The 16,719-nt window shown below is 38.9% G+C and overlaps 1 protein-coding gene across 2 annotated transcripts in view; it reads right to left on the minus strand.

Moving 5' to 3' along the window:
- Nucleotides 1-16,719, minus strand: part of CHN1 (chimerin 1) — a 103,998-nt gene that overhangs the window by 64,490 nt on the left and 22,789 nt on the right. For both annotated transcript variants that reach the window (XM_054829766.1, XM_054829767.1), the window contains exons 3-6: nt 16,629-16,667; nt 12,370-12,425; nt 4,556-4,587; nt 3,579-3,692 (exon numbers count right to left, since the gene is read on the minus strand). In XM_054829766.1, the coding sequence (XP_054685741.1) occupies nt 3,579-3,692; nt 4,556-4,587; nt 12,370-12,425; nt 16,629-16,667 (241 nt within the window). The remainder of the gene's footprint in view (nt 1-3,578; nt 3,693-4,555; nt 4,588-12,369; nt 12,426-16,628; nt 16,668-16,719) is intronic.

The raw sequence follows: 16,719 nt of genomic DNA on the forward strand, positions 1-16,719 counted from the left end.
GACAGACAATCTGAGCATCTCTGGAAGATACCCGCTGTAAGTACAGTCTAGAAGGGAATGAGCAATGAGGACAGAGACAGAACAAGAGAGTTGAGCTAGGGTTCATTAATCTCTATCAGATTTGCGGCATAGAGGATGAAGTATTCACAAATACAACGTTTGGGCGGTCATAATAAGGATTCTGAGTTCTATCTTTATCTCTCACCTAGCTTGCCTTGTAGCCAAAGTGTTTTTTTAAGCATCTTTTCTAACTTCCAATTTAACTATGTTAGAAATTTTACCAATACAGGAGATACCTGATGTTGAAGTTGATAAAATAAACTGTAATATAAAATAAATAAATCAAACAACAAACATCAGGATATCTTCCTTCTTGAATTCTGAGGATGCAGTGCCTTCACCTAATTTGGAAATACCACACCAAAATATTAGACAAAACAGAACTACAATTGGAACTCAATTCAAAATAACTTCATCAATGGCTGGTATGAACATACCATTGAGATTTTAGACATCAGCTACAATAGCTGGTGGAATCAAGTGCAGCATTCAAATTGCTCCACGATGATTTGAGGAGTTGGCTGGTTTAGGTCCTCAGGACAAAGCACAAAAAGCTTTTTTTTTTTCCATTGCAGAAATGAAGACTAGAAGTATTTCATTACAGAGACCTCATACCTTGTCACAGAAAGGGTTATGATCCTGTTTCACTAAACTGCTCTTCAGAACTGGATGCACTGGGTTTTTCAGGATTCCCAGGCACGCGGACACAAACGCAGGAAGAAGACATCTGACAGAGCTGGGCGTGCTGAGCCGTCTGTATTACTGAATTGCCTGCCCCCAGCAGAAGAACCGGTAACTACAAGCCCGGAAACAACCCGGGTCTCAGTCTTGACAGTGGCTGATCCTACCCAATGTTTCCGCAAGACATTTAGGTCTCAATGAATTGGGATTTTATGATGCAATCACATTTCATAGGTAGTTTCTAATTTATCCTAATCACAATTGACAGACTGTCAAAGACAGACAAGTCAAGCAACAAACATACACAGTGAGAGATAGATTGAGTAGATACACAATTACAGAGGGAACCAAATATTTATGTCAAGAGTCAATGGGTACCCTCAAGCATCTAAATTTTACTCAACATTTTCCACTCATTTTCCCAAGCATGTCTGAAAACATGGATATTCCATTTTATATTTTGTCATGTTATTTATTGCAGGATTAGAGCACCTCTTCAGCATTTCTGGGTTAACTTTGTAAAATGCTGTGAAACCTGTTCTGTGTCTGTTTCTTTATATAAAACTAATAGCTGACCAAGTTTTCTTTCCTCCCGCACCTTCTAAAGGCTAAGACAAAGGTAAAGAAGGAAAAGCAAAAATCATACAGAAGTGATCTTAAAATTAACACAACTGCTTGCAGGACAGAGTGGCGTTTAAGCCTAGTATGGAAAGATCAAATTGATTCACACAGCTAGAAAAGGGTGAAATTAGAGACCCTGAAGTCAGTCAAAGTCTTCCATTGAACTCGGAAAGGTTTTGCCCATACATACCACCCTACTGACAAGCTCGGTTTCTGGCCATGGAGATGACATTCTGAAATTCCTACTGGGACTATGTAAGCTGCAGACAGAGCTACCTTTGCTGTCTGGCAGTGTAGGGACACAAACACAAATGATGGTCTCAAAAAATGCTATAAATTACAAGTAAAAATTCCATAAACTCATCGCAGCAATCACAGCAAACTTCTCACAGTCAGGATGAACACACAGACCACAGAAATTACCCAGTCTTCTAGAGATGCTATAATGTCAGCAACACACTCAGTGGGAATATCGGCTAATGGGTATACTCTGCATATGTAATTCCAGGGAGAGGAAAAATGGACACTGAGCAAAACTCTGCCTCCAGTCAATGGAAACATAGACTCCTGCTACACTTCCTAGTAGAGAGAAAAAGAAATCCTAGTGGTAAACTTGCCACTTGTGAAAGACACACTGCTGCAGTTCACAGAGAACCTTCACCTAAGGTGAGAGCAAAGACCCTCATTCATATATGTTAAAGGCCAACAGCAAGACAACAGAGCATTACTTGCTGTGAGATGGAAAGCAGCCACCTAGACCACCACCCTTAATACACAAGTCATTCAGCTAGCGCTCAAACATAATGAAATGGCTGCAACATGCTGCAGTTTCAGGTTCTGAGGTGTTTTGCCAAATGCTGAATTTCCTCAGAATAAATCAGTGATAACAGCTCTGATATCATTTGTTCCCCAAACGAATCACCAACAGGTATCCATTCTCTTTTCTGTTGGGTATAAAAATAGATTTTATTGCTTCCAAAGAGGTTTTCAGTTTGAAAGAGATACCATCGAACCTAGAAAAGACTCATCTTTTGTCTTGCTGGACTGGAGGAGCATTTGTAAAACAAGGTGTATCACTACATCCTGCAAGATGCTCAGCAGCTTCACCTTTCACAGTCCACAGGCCCTGTGCCTTCTGCACCACCAGAAGCAAGGGGCAGAAGTTCTTTGTCTTCAAGCCAGATGTTATGACAACTGTTTTCTTTTTAGCTTTAAATGAATATTGCAAGAGCAGAAGTAGATGAAATGGAGTATTAGACCCTAATAAGCAACAGCAATTTATTTACACTGTTAATGCAAACCAGTGTAAGTGCCAATAATGTTTCTATCTGGAATCTTATTACTACAGAAACAAATATCTCAGGAAAATACACCTTCCCCACTCCCCCCAAAAAGCCGCCCCAAACTAATTCATCACAACCTATTATTTCAAGATATTCTTATTTTAATTTTATTTTACCCACATAAAACTTTCAGTAACTGCATCTTCTCCTTCAATGTTTTTCTATCCCACTTAGATTTAAAACATTGCTAATAATCATCATCTCCCATCCAAGTACTTAGGTGTACAGCCTAGGCCAAAATAACCTCTATTACCTTAAAAGTAAACTATTTAAAACTTACAGCTAATTACGTGGGTTTTTTAATTTCAGTTTTTATTTAAATTTTTATTTACATCTGATCCACTTGGCAGAATTTTGCAGAGTGAGGAAACAGATCTGCAAACACTGTTAGCTAACAGGTGTTCAGACAAAACCCATCCTGATTTATTGGCCATCCCACAGAGGGACTGGAGAGAACTAATTGCTCTTCAGCCACAGCTAGCTAGCAAGTAACCCACACAGCAGATTAGTCATGTGAACTCATAAGATGCCTATTTTTTCTTGACTGCCTGCTTTCCCAACATCTGCATGGGGTCACATCTGTGACGCAGTGGGAGAAGGGCAAAATGAAGCACTACCAGCAAAAACACAATTGCTATTGTCCTGATGGTGCAAACAATAAGAAATGTTAGCACTTCAGAAAGGGTTAGGGAAGGTTAAAGATACCACATCTGTAACTAGGGTAGAAAAAGTACCAGTTCATTAAATACTGACCGTGATTAAAAAAAAAAAACAAAAACAAACAATCACAAGGATGTTTAAGTACTAAGGTCAACAACACAGTACAATCTTTTGAATATTTTATAATTTAAAAATGAAATATTAATTACCAACCTCAATGCCAAAGTGTAGGTTCCAGGTTGCCGTTGGCTTTCACGAATGAGATAGCTTCCCTCTGCAACGCTTAGTAATTGGTCAGCTTCCTCCCTTGAGATCATCCCATGGAATCTAAGGAACAAAGACTTTTTGAAACATACGCCTTTTTCACTTTTAAGTCACCTTTTCCTCTTTTAAAAACCACCAACCATGGTAATTAAAAAAGAAACAAACACAAAAATGACTGATTTGCAGGAATCTACAGCTTAATCTCCCTTTCTGCCTGCATTTGAAGTCACTTTAAATGGTTTAGAAAGGCTGCTATGAAACGATATCTATGAAACAAGTATATTGCTTTTTAAAACTGCATCTATCAACTTAATATGTAGAAATAAATCCATTTTCTCCTGCTGGCTTCACATGTTTTGTGCCAGTGGCATGCAATCCAACATTTTGCAGCATACAGGGATATTATGGCAACTTGCTAGAATCTTGGGGATTGCATATAATCTCAGTAATAACCTAGCAACACAACACATCTTTTACCAAAATAAACACAAGTAAGATCTGCTTTGTTTCCCCACACTAAATCTAACCATCTTTGCCTTCACAATCTGAAGCAGAAGGCGTCTATATACTCCACACTTATATTGCATTTGTGATCTAAATCTTTTTTTTCCTGCACACAAACACCTTTTGCAAAGCCAGCTGGAGGGGGAGGTAGACAAAGACAACCCTTTGAAAGTACAGAAGCATACGTTTTTCTCACTTCAGGTAGCAATCAATGACATCCGTATCCATCAGAAAACCCAGCTGTAATTTTAGGCAGACAAAAGTGATGGTACTGCAATAAAAATCTGATGGTGAGCAAGACACACTACTGTAAAACACACAGAAGAAACAAAGGGCCCAGAGCAAACGTTTGCAACCTTTTCTGTAACTATTATCAACCAACACGTCCGGATAAAGCTCTTTCAGAGATGTATGTTACTTACTCTCTTCCATAATATTTGGGTCTGTTCTCTACCTAGAAGAAACAACAGAAACTGTAATGTTTCATAACAAGTGCACCAATACAGTAAGCATTCTGTCAATAATAATAGTGTTAAAAATAGAAAGGGATATAATGTGAAAGTACAGACAAACATCATCTACCATCCCAGGATTTTCCCTGTGGGTAGAGTATAGGGAAACCAAAGCTAGACCTTCAGGAAACATTGCACTTCTGAATGGCTTGAAATGGAGCGAGAAAGAATGAGCCGCTTGGATGACGTCACCCTCAGGCTCTGCTAATACAAACCGATAGCATTAAGTATTGCTTGACCAAACTGCCAAAAAGGGGAAACAAAAGATTCATTTCATGGGTGTAAGTGTACTATGTTGTCAAGTGCACTAATACAGTGAAACATCTATGAGAGTCTTAAATTTACAAATTATCTTCCATCGTAAAGGTGTCGGTACCACTGCCGTGAGAAATTAAGCCACTATCATATCCCCTCAGAGTGAGGGCCAGTGGTAGATTAAACAAACGATCATTAGCAAGTGCTTAAGTCTTGCATTTCTTTACTTCACTAAACTGTGTGACCTGTAGTATCACAGAAGACCTCAACAACAGGTACGTACGTGTTATGCTGTGTAACGCCAGCCCGTCTGCGCTCTAGAGACCTGTATTGGGTTTGCGCGGCCAGGTTTTGGTAGCGGGGGGGCTACAGGGGTGGCTTCTGTGAGAAGCTGCTAGAAGCTTCCCCCACGTCCGACAGAGCCAATGCCAGCCGGCCCCAAGACGGACCTGCCGCTGGCCAAGGCCGAGCCCATCAGCCATGGTGGTAGCGCCTCTGGGGTAACAGAGTTAAGAAGGGAAAAAAACCACCAAGAGCACTTGCAGCTGGAGAGCTACAGTAAAACACCACTTCCACATTTGCAGCAAATACGAAGCTATTGTGATGGTTCATCACTTTTGAAAAAAATCACTCCGTCACTGGAAAGATTTCTAATGTTCTAAAAGATTTCCTTCTCCTACATAACAGCAAACAAGAACTGACCAGTGTGATAACTGTTTTCAAAGGGCCTGAAGAGACCAGATCATTTCAAAAAAAGAAAAAAAAGTCTTACATATTTTTTATTAATTGTAGGCTATTTCTTCAATTGGAAGATAGCAACATGGATCAAGAAAAAGTGAAAACATTTTATTGTTGTTATTATAGAAACTTGCAACAATTCCTCACTAAAACCCTTGAGACAAGACACTAGTCTTGGGTAGTTGTTAAAAAAAGAATACTATCGTGAATAAGATTTTTTTGTCTGTCTATTGAGATTTTATATTTATCTCAGTGAATTTATATGACAGAACTGGAAAATTTATTTAGGCAAAAGCATTCCCTTTTGGAAATGGATTAGTAATATGACAGGGCATCTTCAGAGTACTTGCAAATCCCAAGACAAATTATAACATTATACTCTGTGTACAAACATTTGAAAATGTGAACTGGCAGATGACTGGAGCCATGACTGGAGGACTGACATTAGAGAAAAGCTCCACTGGACTTCTAGGCAATTGTAGCTGGGTTTGCAGTTCATCTTGGTGGATGATGAGTTAAAGAGGAAAATAATTGCTTCTGTTACCGTTGAGTCTCTACTGATCAGTTCTGCCAACTCACAAAAACTTCAGCATAATGCTGATGTGTACCGCTGTTTGTGTGTGTAAGACTCAGTGCAGCTGGAACCCCAATTCACCGAGTTTTACTGCCTCGTTTTTGGTGTTTTGTCTTTTTTCATAACTTTTTAAATTTATGATAATATTAGGGGGTTTTGACATCTAGACTGAATGCATACATTTAGACTCTACGGCAACTCCATCAGAACTCAGCAGGGGCCTTCTAATTCACTCAGAATTAGCTGGGCTACATACGCAGTGCAGTCCATGTGAACGTACTAAACCACACGGATTTCCCATAAGCCAAATTTACCATGTAAGACAATAAACACCGTTCTCCAGCTTTCTATAATGCTTCCTACAAGTATCATGACGCCAACTTTACTCATAGCAACTTAGGCATAAAAGGCAGTGTAGCATTTGTTCTTACTGTAGGTATCCTTAGCTGCACCAGAACTAGAAGGAAGACGCAGCTTTCTTGGTCTTTTGTGTCTGTCTGGACTTCACGAAGTTCCTGCCAGACTGTATTTCTACAAATTACAATTGCAGGCACCCACGTACCCTCCAGTCGCACATGAGCGCTGAAAGCCAAAACGGTTCAGTTCAGAAGCTTCATTAGCCTAACTTTCACACTCAGTCAGGCTTAACTAAAAGAGCCAAAACCAAAACATCCATCTGGACTGGAACTAAAACCCACCTAAGAAAGGAAATACATTTTTAAATAAAATCAAAGCAGTAGCAAGAAAATGGTCAGTTTAACTCAAGCAGTTAGCTGAAAATACAGTGTAATTATCCTCTGCAGAGTTCCTTTCTGATTTGGCAGTATTTTTGGACCAAAGTATCGTTGAGCATGAGTAAAGGCAGTCTTGGCTACTTCATTTTCTCTGTATCCAGCAAAGATCAGATGAACGTGAAGTCTTTTGACTTCTCAGGACTTTTTATTTATGGGAAAAATTTCCTATTGCTGTTTGTTTAGCCTGTTCGGCACAGTTTTAAAAATTGTTTCTAACTTAGAAAAAGGAACAAAAAAAAAAATATTGTGAGATATTTGTTTTCAATGTGCATATTTGTATAGCACTGATGCAGAGGCCACAGGAAAGATTCAGGTCTCACTGTGATACCTGCAAGAAACACAAAGGTCAGTGAGATGTCCACCATTGCTTTGTTTCTAGGTTTTGGGTTTTTTTTTCCAAACTGAGGTGTGAAGCCAAGGAAGCCAAGTTTATGAACAGATAAAATGGAGCAGACTTGGCAAGTGCCTTACAGTAGCCATTCCTTTGGAAAAGATCTTAGTTACCATAAAGCTGGGAAGTCATTCTGGTTGAGTATCCCACAGATACAGCCATCTTTCAGAACGGCTCGAATAAGGATGTGCATTATATGTGTCTGTCTATGCTATGTTTCTTGACTACTCACAGAGGCCACTTTCACAAGACTACACAGAGATGCTGTTTAACAGGCTTGTTAACTACTAGCATTGAATCAGGACAAAGCCTCATAATTAAAATCACAATCCTTTTCCATCCCATTATTTCCATAATTTGTCCGTTTGATATTTTTTCATACGGAGTTATTTAAAATTTATCATGGAGTACCTTCGTATAGCAGTCAAGGATGCCCCAAGCAGGCCGGCATATGCGCACACACATGTTTCTAAAATATTATATGCACAACAAATACAAATTCCAGGGAGGTAATACAATATTAATTGGACAAACAACATTACAATTTGGATGTAAGCCTCATGCAGAAGTCAAACATCCTTAGAATGTTATGGGATCGTCAACTTTACAAATGAACATCTTACAATGATAAAAGCCTTGGCTCTGCTGTGCCTTCAAAATAAGAAAATCCCAAATGAATGCAACACTCTCTTTACTACAGAGTAACTCCACTGATCTGTGTGTCGCTCTGATATGAAACTGGTGTAACAGAGCAGAAACTCGCATTCTCTGTACTTGAGAAGCATTTCCTGTTAAGTAGGTCATTCTGTTGAATACACCTCTCAGTATCAGCACTTGTAAAACACGTGCCTTTGCACCATAAATAAAAGGTAGGTGTGACTTCCAATTATTCTTCCACAAGTGCTTTTCCCCCTAATCATCACTCTTGCTTATGTCAACAAGTGGAATACAATAAGGCAAGAGGAGCAATTTACGTGCTAATACCTTAACAAATTACATGTTGCTCCCTCCCACTGACCTCTTTGATGTTCTCTGGACCAATATTCTCTTCCTAATATTTATGAATTTGTTTATACAGCTGAATAATTCAACCACTTAGGAAAAGATTCTACTCCCCACTGATTCACGCGTGGCTGCTAATAGAAACCCAGCTGAGAAAGAGCAGATCACAAAGCTCAGCACTAGCAGGAGAGGCTGAGACAAGAGAAAAAGGTTAAACACGTTACTGCTCACTGAATGTATTTTCACTTCAAATCTGGCTCGCTGCATAAATTGTTCAATACTTATAATGAAACACACTTACCTGCATTATAACAAACTAATGCAGAAGTAAGAAGATGCACACTGATAATGTATTCTTTCAGTTTTACCTTTATTAAGTAAAAATAAGCTTAGAAGAGCTTTTTCATTTGTAAATGGATTCTGTATATTTAATATGTTCTGTTCTGCAGCTAAATACCTGCAACTGACTGATTCTTTCATAGCTCTATTTTATTTAGTTCAATTCCCACTAGTTTCTAAAAACTGCAGATTTTATTTCTCAGTTTCTACAACAATGTTCATGGTGCAGACACAGGTATACTCTGCAGTTCAGGGGCTGGGATGAAGCTATTTTAAAACACAGAATGTTTCTCTTCTTTTTTTGTTCCCTCTGGCACACGGAAAGTTTTACACTTAAAGTTTGTCATATGTTATAATCTTGTTTTGGAATAAATTCATAGAAATATGGTATTATAGACACTAATGTGTTGCATTTGTTTCTTCGGTGATGACAGGACTTTGCAGAGTGTTTTGATTGCTTGTGGTGCTTTTGCCAATCCCCCATTGACTCTAACAGACTACCTGTTTATAGAATTACACCAGGAGGATCCCTCTACGTAGGGATGCAGTAAGCTCAGACACCCTCCAAAGAGCTTGGATGATTAGTTCATGCAGGACACCACTCACCCACAGCAAATTTTCCTCCCTAAAACAGTCCAACTTTTCAATTTCCCATTTGTATAATAGCTAATAACATTTTGTAACTAACAGTAATAAAATAACAAGGGTGAGAAAATCATAAGTGGTCAGTGTGACTTGTATTTCAAGAAGCTTTACCCAGATGCTTTTATATTTGGCTGGCAAGAATAGGTCTCTTGTTTGATTCTAAAAAGAAGGCAATCTGGATCTGATCAATAGCTGAAGGATTTCCAGCACTCCAGAGGCAGGAGACATTTTAAATTTTCAGATACTGTATATACATTTGTATCTCTGCTTATTTGACTGGACAGGCTAACAGTATTCTAAGAAATATTATAAAGGAGAACTTAGTATAAAATATGCTTGTGACTTCTCATCACCTAGGGCAAAAAGACCCCAAAACACCTCTCTGCAATCAAACTAGCACGGGATATAATGCCAACAGATCTTACTGAATATGCTGGACCCTTTATCATTTTACAGCTTCTCCCTGACTACAAGGGACGCATACATTGTTCAATTAACATGCACAATAATTATAATTGTTACATTATCTGCTGTAAGATTGCCTTAATCTTACTGGTACTTTCCCACATTTCTGGGGTTTTTTTGTGTTTTGGTTTTTTTAAAGATATTGAAAGGTATATAGAAAAATGAAGGTTTTACTTCCGTAAGAATTAAAACATTCACAACTGAAGCTCTCAAAGCATCTAACTGAAGAAACTGAAGAATGGTTGCTCATCACCACAAGAACCAGGCAAAATCATGAGCATACACTATAAGAAAGTCTGTCATTAAATGAGTAAATAATAGCAGCGCTCTGAGGGAAGACTCAGCAAACAAGAGACCGCAATGATTGCACAGGCATAATGTCACCACCTCAACAAACAGTGTCAGAAGGCTGCCAAAAATCCCTCATACATTTTACTATGTGCATATATACATATATCTACACTCATACTAGCACTTCTTCCACCGGTGAAATACTTCTGGAGGAGGAAGGAAAAAGCAACTACTCAATAGCACTTAACAACAACAAAGGGAGTAAAATACTTCATCCTATCCAGGTGAGCACATGTGTACCTGTGAATACAAAGGTAGGTTACTGTTCAACTGAGCCACAACAGAACAGCAGTGCTCTCAGCACTCTATGTCAATGCTTTTGTATCCTCTGCTTCCTCAAGAAAAAGTGCAAGAGGAAAAAGTGGGAGAAGGAGGACAATACGCTTGTAATACAGGGGAGGAGAAAAAAAAAAAAAAAGAGGAGGAAAAACACTGAGAGAAAATGATGCTCCCCTAAATAGCATGTGAGGTTCCAGGTGGCATGGGGTCTACATCCATTTTGCCCAACCGCAATAACAGGGCATGATCAGATATAACACAGCTCTTGAACAGATTGTTTGGGAATAGTCCCACTGAAGTCAATGGGAAAATCTCTATTCATGCCAGGTTCTTATTCTAGAGCTGGAAATACTCTTACTGCTTGAAGCAGACACTCAAACCGTAGAATCAGAAACCTGTATTACAAGACTAAGTTCCTATAAGACTTCAGATATTTTGTATCGTAATGTAATAAAAAGCCCTAACATAGAGAACACACAAAATCGAACAGAACCTTCCTAACGTATTGCAATGGGAATAAAAACCTGGAAAATCTCCTCTTTTTCTCACAGGTCAGATCTTACCTTCTATAGATCTCTGCTTCAAATCTCCATCCCACCTTATTTGATGTCCATAAGAACTCTAAACAACAAACTTAAGAATCTGCCTACTTGGACTCATTAGCAGTGCAAACACTGGTTAAAATGAAACTTTTTGCTACAATGCTTCTTGTAAAATTAATGTATTGTTCTTTCCTACAGCTATGTCTTGCTTAAGTGCAATCAGCTCTAGTAATACCTTTTATAGAAATACAAATCTACAAATTAACGAAGGAAAACAAGAGTGCTTCCACTAAACGCTATATTTCACTTCCATTAAATCTCTACTGTTTATCTTAAAAATTGTCAGACAGTAGTCAGAGTCACAACTGGGCATTTGAAAAGACGACAGCAAAACACCTGTTTAATTCTGTAAAGCAATCCTCTTTGTGATCTAGACTGTAAGCTATTCATGTTCCTGACAGTGCTATGTCTCTTTGTATTTAATACCACATTGAAGTAACTAACATATTTCAAAGATTCATTTCCTTTCTCTTGGCACATGATAAAAATGCTAAAGTTTTATTGCAGCAATGTAATAACTTTCAGTGGTTATTCAGTAAGAGCTGTGTTTTGTAATACTGCTTAACAAGTCAAGCCTAACATTTCAGCATTTTTTAAATTGAAATTAATGTTGCCCATGTTCCTAACCGAAGCTGCAAGAGAGATGCAGTTACGAGTAAAAGCTTGCTGGCACGGATGTTTGGTATCAGTTCAACTCTCCCGCACCACAGCTCCGGAGAGGTGCTGCTCTGCCGGACAGCAGCTCAGGGCATACCAGCAACCTGGGGTCTGCCTCAACAACTGACCCCGTGAGCAGGTGCTGCTCCGTCACTGTGCATCAACAGGATCCCGTTCTTACCATTTGGGTCCTCCGCCTAGCTTAGCTACTAGTATTAATGAGTCTTAAGTACTATGACTCAAGTAACAGCACAAGGGGAGGTTTCAGTCTTCCCTCTGTTAATTATTGCACACGTCTAGCAGCAATGTGCGTACAAACAGGTGCACAGTTCTGCTGTGCAGCTCTGCTCTTGCTTCTGTGAATTTCTGACCCAAAAAGGAGGAGAAAATTGAATGCGTCTGTCTGTCTATGAATCAAAAACCAGTAAATTATTCTCAGGTATACATGTCATACTAAAATGCTTTTTAATTCAATTTTACATCAAATGGATTTCCAGGTACCAGTGTCCCCAAGGCTATGTACTCTAATCACTGCACCAAGTCTCCCACGGAACCATTGTTTGAGTTGCACACCATTAAGTACAGACTTGGAGTTACTGGACTCTATAAAACTGAATCTTCATAATACCCACCTCACGAGTGCAGGTTATCCTTCTAGGATGGGGAGCTTCCTGTTGCAACTGATACACTGAGAGAAGGCAGAAGTTAAAATCTGATTAATACAGAATCATTGTATAAATTAGGCATTTTAACATTAAATTTTGCTGTTTAAGAGAAATGAAGACTTGCTGCAAGATTTAATGCAAGCATACATATATCAGGGTCTCAAAAATTACTTACAAGTGGTCAGAAAAAGGAATGTTGCTAGCCAAACCGGGATTATTGATCATCTTTACAATTAATTGATTGAGTACTAGGGAGTCACTAGGTTAAGACCAGTGAAGTTTCCATCAAGCAGATCAGAAAAGCAATCATGAGAAATACAAATTAAATTTTATTATATGTCAAATCAGGCTGCTGTCAGACTTTCTTCAGTAAGCAGATGGAATCCCATCCTACTACACTGGACATATTTCAGGTGACTGAATAGCCACCACTTTACAAGAATCATTCAGAACTTTGCAGAATCAAACCCAACCCTCTGCTTTTGCCACTACTCAGTGATGACCTTTCTGAACAGAGAGAAGAATGCCCTTTACATTTGCAGATCTAAAGACATCAGGTATTGAGTAGCAGGGTAAAACAGATAAGGCCCAAATTGTGAGATACACTTACTAGTATCTTCACTCCCCTTTTTTTTCCTCCCCGCTTCCTTTTTTTTTTTTTTTTTTTTTTTTTAAAATAAGCCTCAGCAAGCCAGAATAAATCTGAGGAGCCAGCTGTAAATTTAATGGTACTAGTGTGCAGACTTTCTAATATAATACCAAAGGAGTGACTTACAACTTCTATCCCAAAAAGAGTTTGGTTTGGCAAGTCACCTTCAAAATGAGGCTGTCAACAGTAAGTTAGTGTTTGAATAGTACTCCAGAACTGATAAAATGGACATTTGGAATCATAATCTTTTAAAATTAAATTATCTTTCAATCATTAGTACTAACACCAAGGTCTAATAGCATGTGCCATCACCTTCTTCAGGTAGTAAGACCATTCACTGATTTAAGATTTGGCTCAGTAAGATTTGGCTTCACTACACTTTTCATTTGATCACCAGTCTTTTCCACTGACAAATGCTGTATTTATGTGCTAAGTTATATAAGAATGGATAAAATGGCAAGGTGTCTGATGATATAGCAATCATAAACTGGAAGAAAAATCACTCCCTCTGTTCCAAACAAAAAACCTAATGTTTTTTCCTGACATTACTAAAATCAATCCTTAGCATTCTGTCCTGGTATTACAGAAATGATTTTTGCAAGTGATGTAAAACAGCACACTAGTATGGAAAACAGCAATTTTCATTTCAAGCATAGCATGACCATTTATTTACCCAGCACACAGATTCCATAGCTTCCATTGTAAAAGTTGTATTTGATGGCACTGGCCCTTGTCCATGTCTATTTCTGAGAACTGTAGAGTCAAGTTCAAAGAAAAAAAATAAAAATCATGACAGGAGTATGGATTTCTCTGAATTTCACAGAAGAGCAGTGGAGACTCACAATCAGCATACTCTGCAGAAGTTGGCCAAAAACTGAGATTTGTTTCCCACCTGACTTCAAGCCAGGCTGAAAAAATTTTCTGGAAGGAAATTCCTCTTCTCCAAAGGCAGTACCCTTCTCTTCCAGTCAGAAGCACAGCAGGTAGACTAGTTAAGCTACAAAACAGGATGCCTATTCCTCCTCCTCTAACTGATGTATGCAAAGCAAACTGTTCAACACCAGTTTCCTTGCTGTAATTATTGCCAGGGAAGTCAAACAAGACATTTCTCTTCATCCATCATGAGACAGAAATATAATCAAACCCCATGACTCTGCCCTTAATTCTGAACCATGGGAAGGGTTCAGCACGGCGAACCATGATGGTGTAGGAGAGTGGGTGCACACACATTTGCACGCACCCAAGCCGTCAGCTCCTGGCAAGCTGCCAGCAAAGCTTCGGCATTGCAGATGTTGGACCCCCCCGGTTACAGATTATGGCATGGAATAAACTGAACAAAGAAGCAGTGTTCCCCGAGTTCACAAAAGGTAGAGCTGCGATTCACTGTTAATGCTTACATCTGGGAGCAAAATACACAGATCTCAGTAACAAGTACAAAAAGGTATTGCAATCATGACTAATGATGTTTAATAACAAGGAGCGAAGTGCCTCAGTTTTATCTTTTAGCTCTTCGCTGCAAGAAAAAAGGTTGTTCAAATCATTCTGTGTGCAAATTCTTTAATATTAAGTGGCTGATTTGGCAAATGACAAGCTACTGGTATAACAAATGATGATTCAAAGGCACAGACAGGCTTTGCCACCAGACTCACAAACAGACCAAGGTCCCAGCTGCCTCAATTACATGGCAGCAATTGCATATGTTGGCAATTATTAAAAACAGTTCAAAGTCATCCATTTAAAGAAAACACTCAAGATGGACAAATTAAAAGTCTTCAGCCTTCTTTTAGACACTGCCTTTCAATTTTGTTCAATTAGCATGTGTATTTTAAGAGACCCTGACATTCCCAGACTGTTAAGGCGTACGCAGTTTTGCCAACTCCTGTAATTTTTACTACAAGTTTCACAATATCTGACTATTTACTTACAGCCGAAGCTCTTTGAAATTTCTTGAGACATGTTCTCATTTACAGAAGTCATCTAATGCTCATATTGCATAGAAGATCTTGACTATGTGACTCATGATCACTTTAACAACTCAAAAATTGGAAACCAAACCCCAACAAGGATGCCGATTTATGAGTTTTTAAGGCCTAACTGTGATTTTTGAATGTGTCAGGTTGGCAATGGCAGGGACAGAACAGAAACAACTGACCTCTGTGAGCCATTAGCAGAAGACTGGTCTAGGTGACAAAAAAGCTGTTTTTCCAATGCTCATTTAATTTTACTACATATTTTTTAGCTGACAAAAATACTTAAACTGCTCTCTTAAACTTACTCTCTTTCTAACCCTGTTTTTCACCAAGCCTTTAAGGCCAACCCAAAATCTCCGACCGTAAGGAATCTCCCACTGCAGGATGGAAACCATTTTGATGTAACTACATTTTCTCAGGTGCTAATTCACGTTTTCATCATGTGAAACGTTGCTTGAGCAAATCCCTTTAGCCAGCGTGAAGACACCAAGCCTCGAGAATATATACAAAAGAAAACACAAATGTAGGTTTGACATCCCTAAACTGTGACGTATGTTAAAAGCAGGTTTTGAAAGCAGAATGTTTGTGTGTTTAACAGAAGACTCTTCTTTCTGTGGTTCCTCAAGTCTCAAAATGTCTCGCACCTGAGCTTTTTCTGTCTACAAAAGAACTAGAATTCAGAGGTGAGACACTGTGGGAAGCTACAGTGCTTTGCTACAGTGCCATTTGTCTTGTGTTCTTTTCAATCTCCCTGAACCTCCATCAGCACTTCCAAACAACAAGTTATTACTTTACATGGAATTTTTTTGTATTTAAAAATGTAAGGTTGTTTGTTGTGGGTTTTTTGGGGGTTTTTATTTGTTTGGGTTTTTTTGGTGGGGTGGGTTTTTTTCGTTGGTTTTTTTTGGGGGTGGGGTGGTGGGTGAGTGGGGGTATTTTTTAATTAGGAATGAAAACCAGCAAGTCGTGAAATTCCCAAGGGAGTGGCACTCTGATCTCAGGACAACGCGCCCCGACTACCACCCTGCACACCTGACTAAGGCAGCCTGCAAGGCTTCCTCTGAGCTAGGGCACCCCATGTCAAAATGCTGCAGAGCCCTGGCCAGCAGACTGGTAGGAACCCAGGGCTTCAAAAAACTTGCTTGTGATTTGTCACGCCAGGCCAAATAAATGCTCTCATTTCACTACATCAGCAAATTCTGGGGGAAAACTATTTATTTTGAGTTTTTCTAACTAGCTCAAGTGTCAGTTCTAGAGATGCAAGGTACTACAGCACAGAAGCCCTAAAAGTTTGCAAGTGATACCAACTTTAATGCACGAATGGAGTTTATGTAAGCCCCAGTCTAGGCAGCCAAACCAATATAAGCCAGACTCACACAGGAGTGGGAACACTTCCGTTAGTGAGATGCAGAGAATCTACTCCTCCAAATAATCTGCATTCACTTATCCTTCAGGATAAACAACTGCACCTATCTCTAAATAGTAATGAGCCCCTTGATGCTTCTTAAACTCAGATTCTGATGAAAAGAAAAATGAGTGCTTTAAAGCACCTAACTGAAACTTTTTCAGCTCTGACTTGGAAAAAAAAAATCCATTGAGATACTTACAGTAAGATTTCCAAACAGGTGGTCTGTATTCATCAGTATCTGAAATAAAAACAAAAAATCTTAATGTTGTGTTGGAAACATTTTAATACAG

This window comes from Grus americana, chromosome 6 (genome assembly GCF_028858705.1).
Source record: "Grus americana isolate bGruAme1 chromosome 6, bGruAme1.mat, whole genome shotgun sequence".
In the NCBI taxonomy this organism is placed as follows: Eukaryota; Metazoa; Chordata; class Aves; order Gruiformes; family Gruidae; genus Grus; species Grus americana.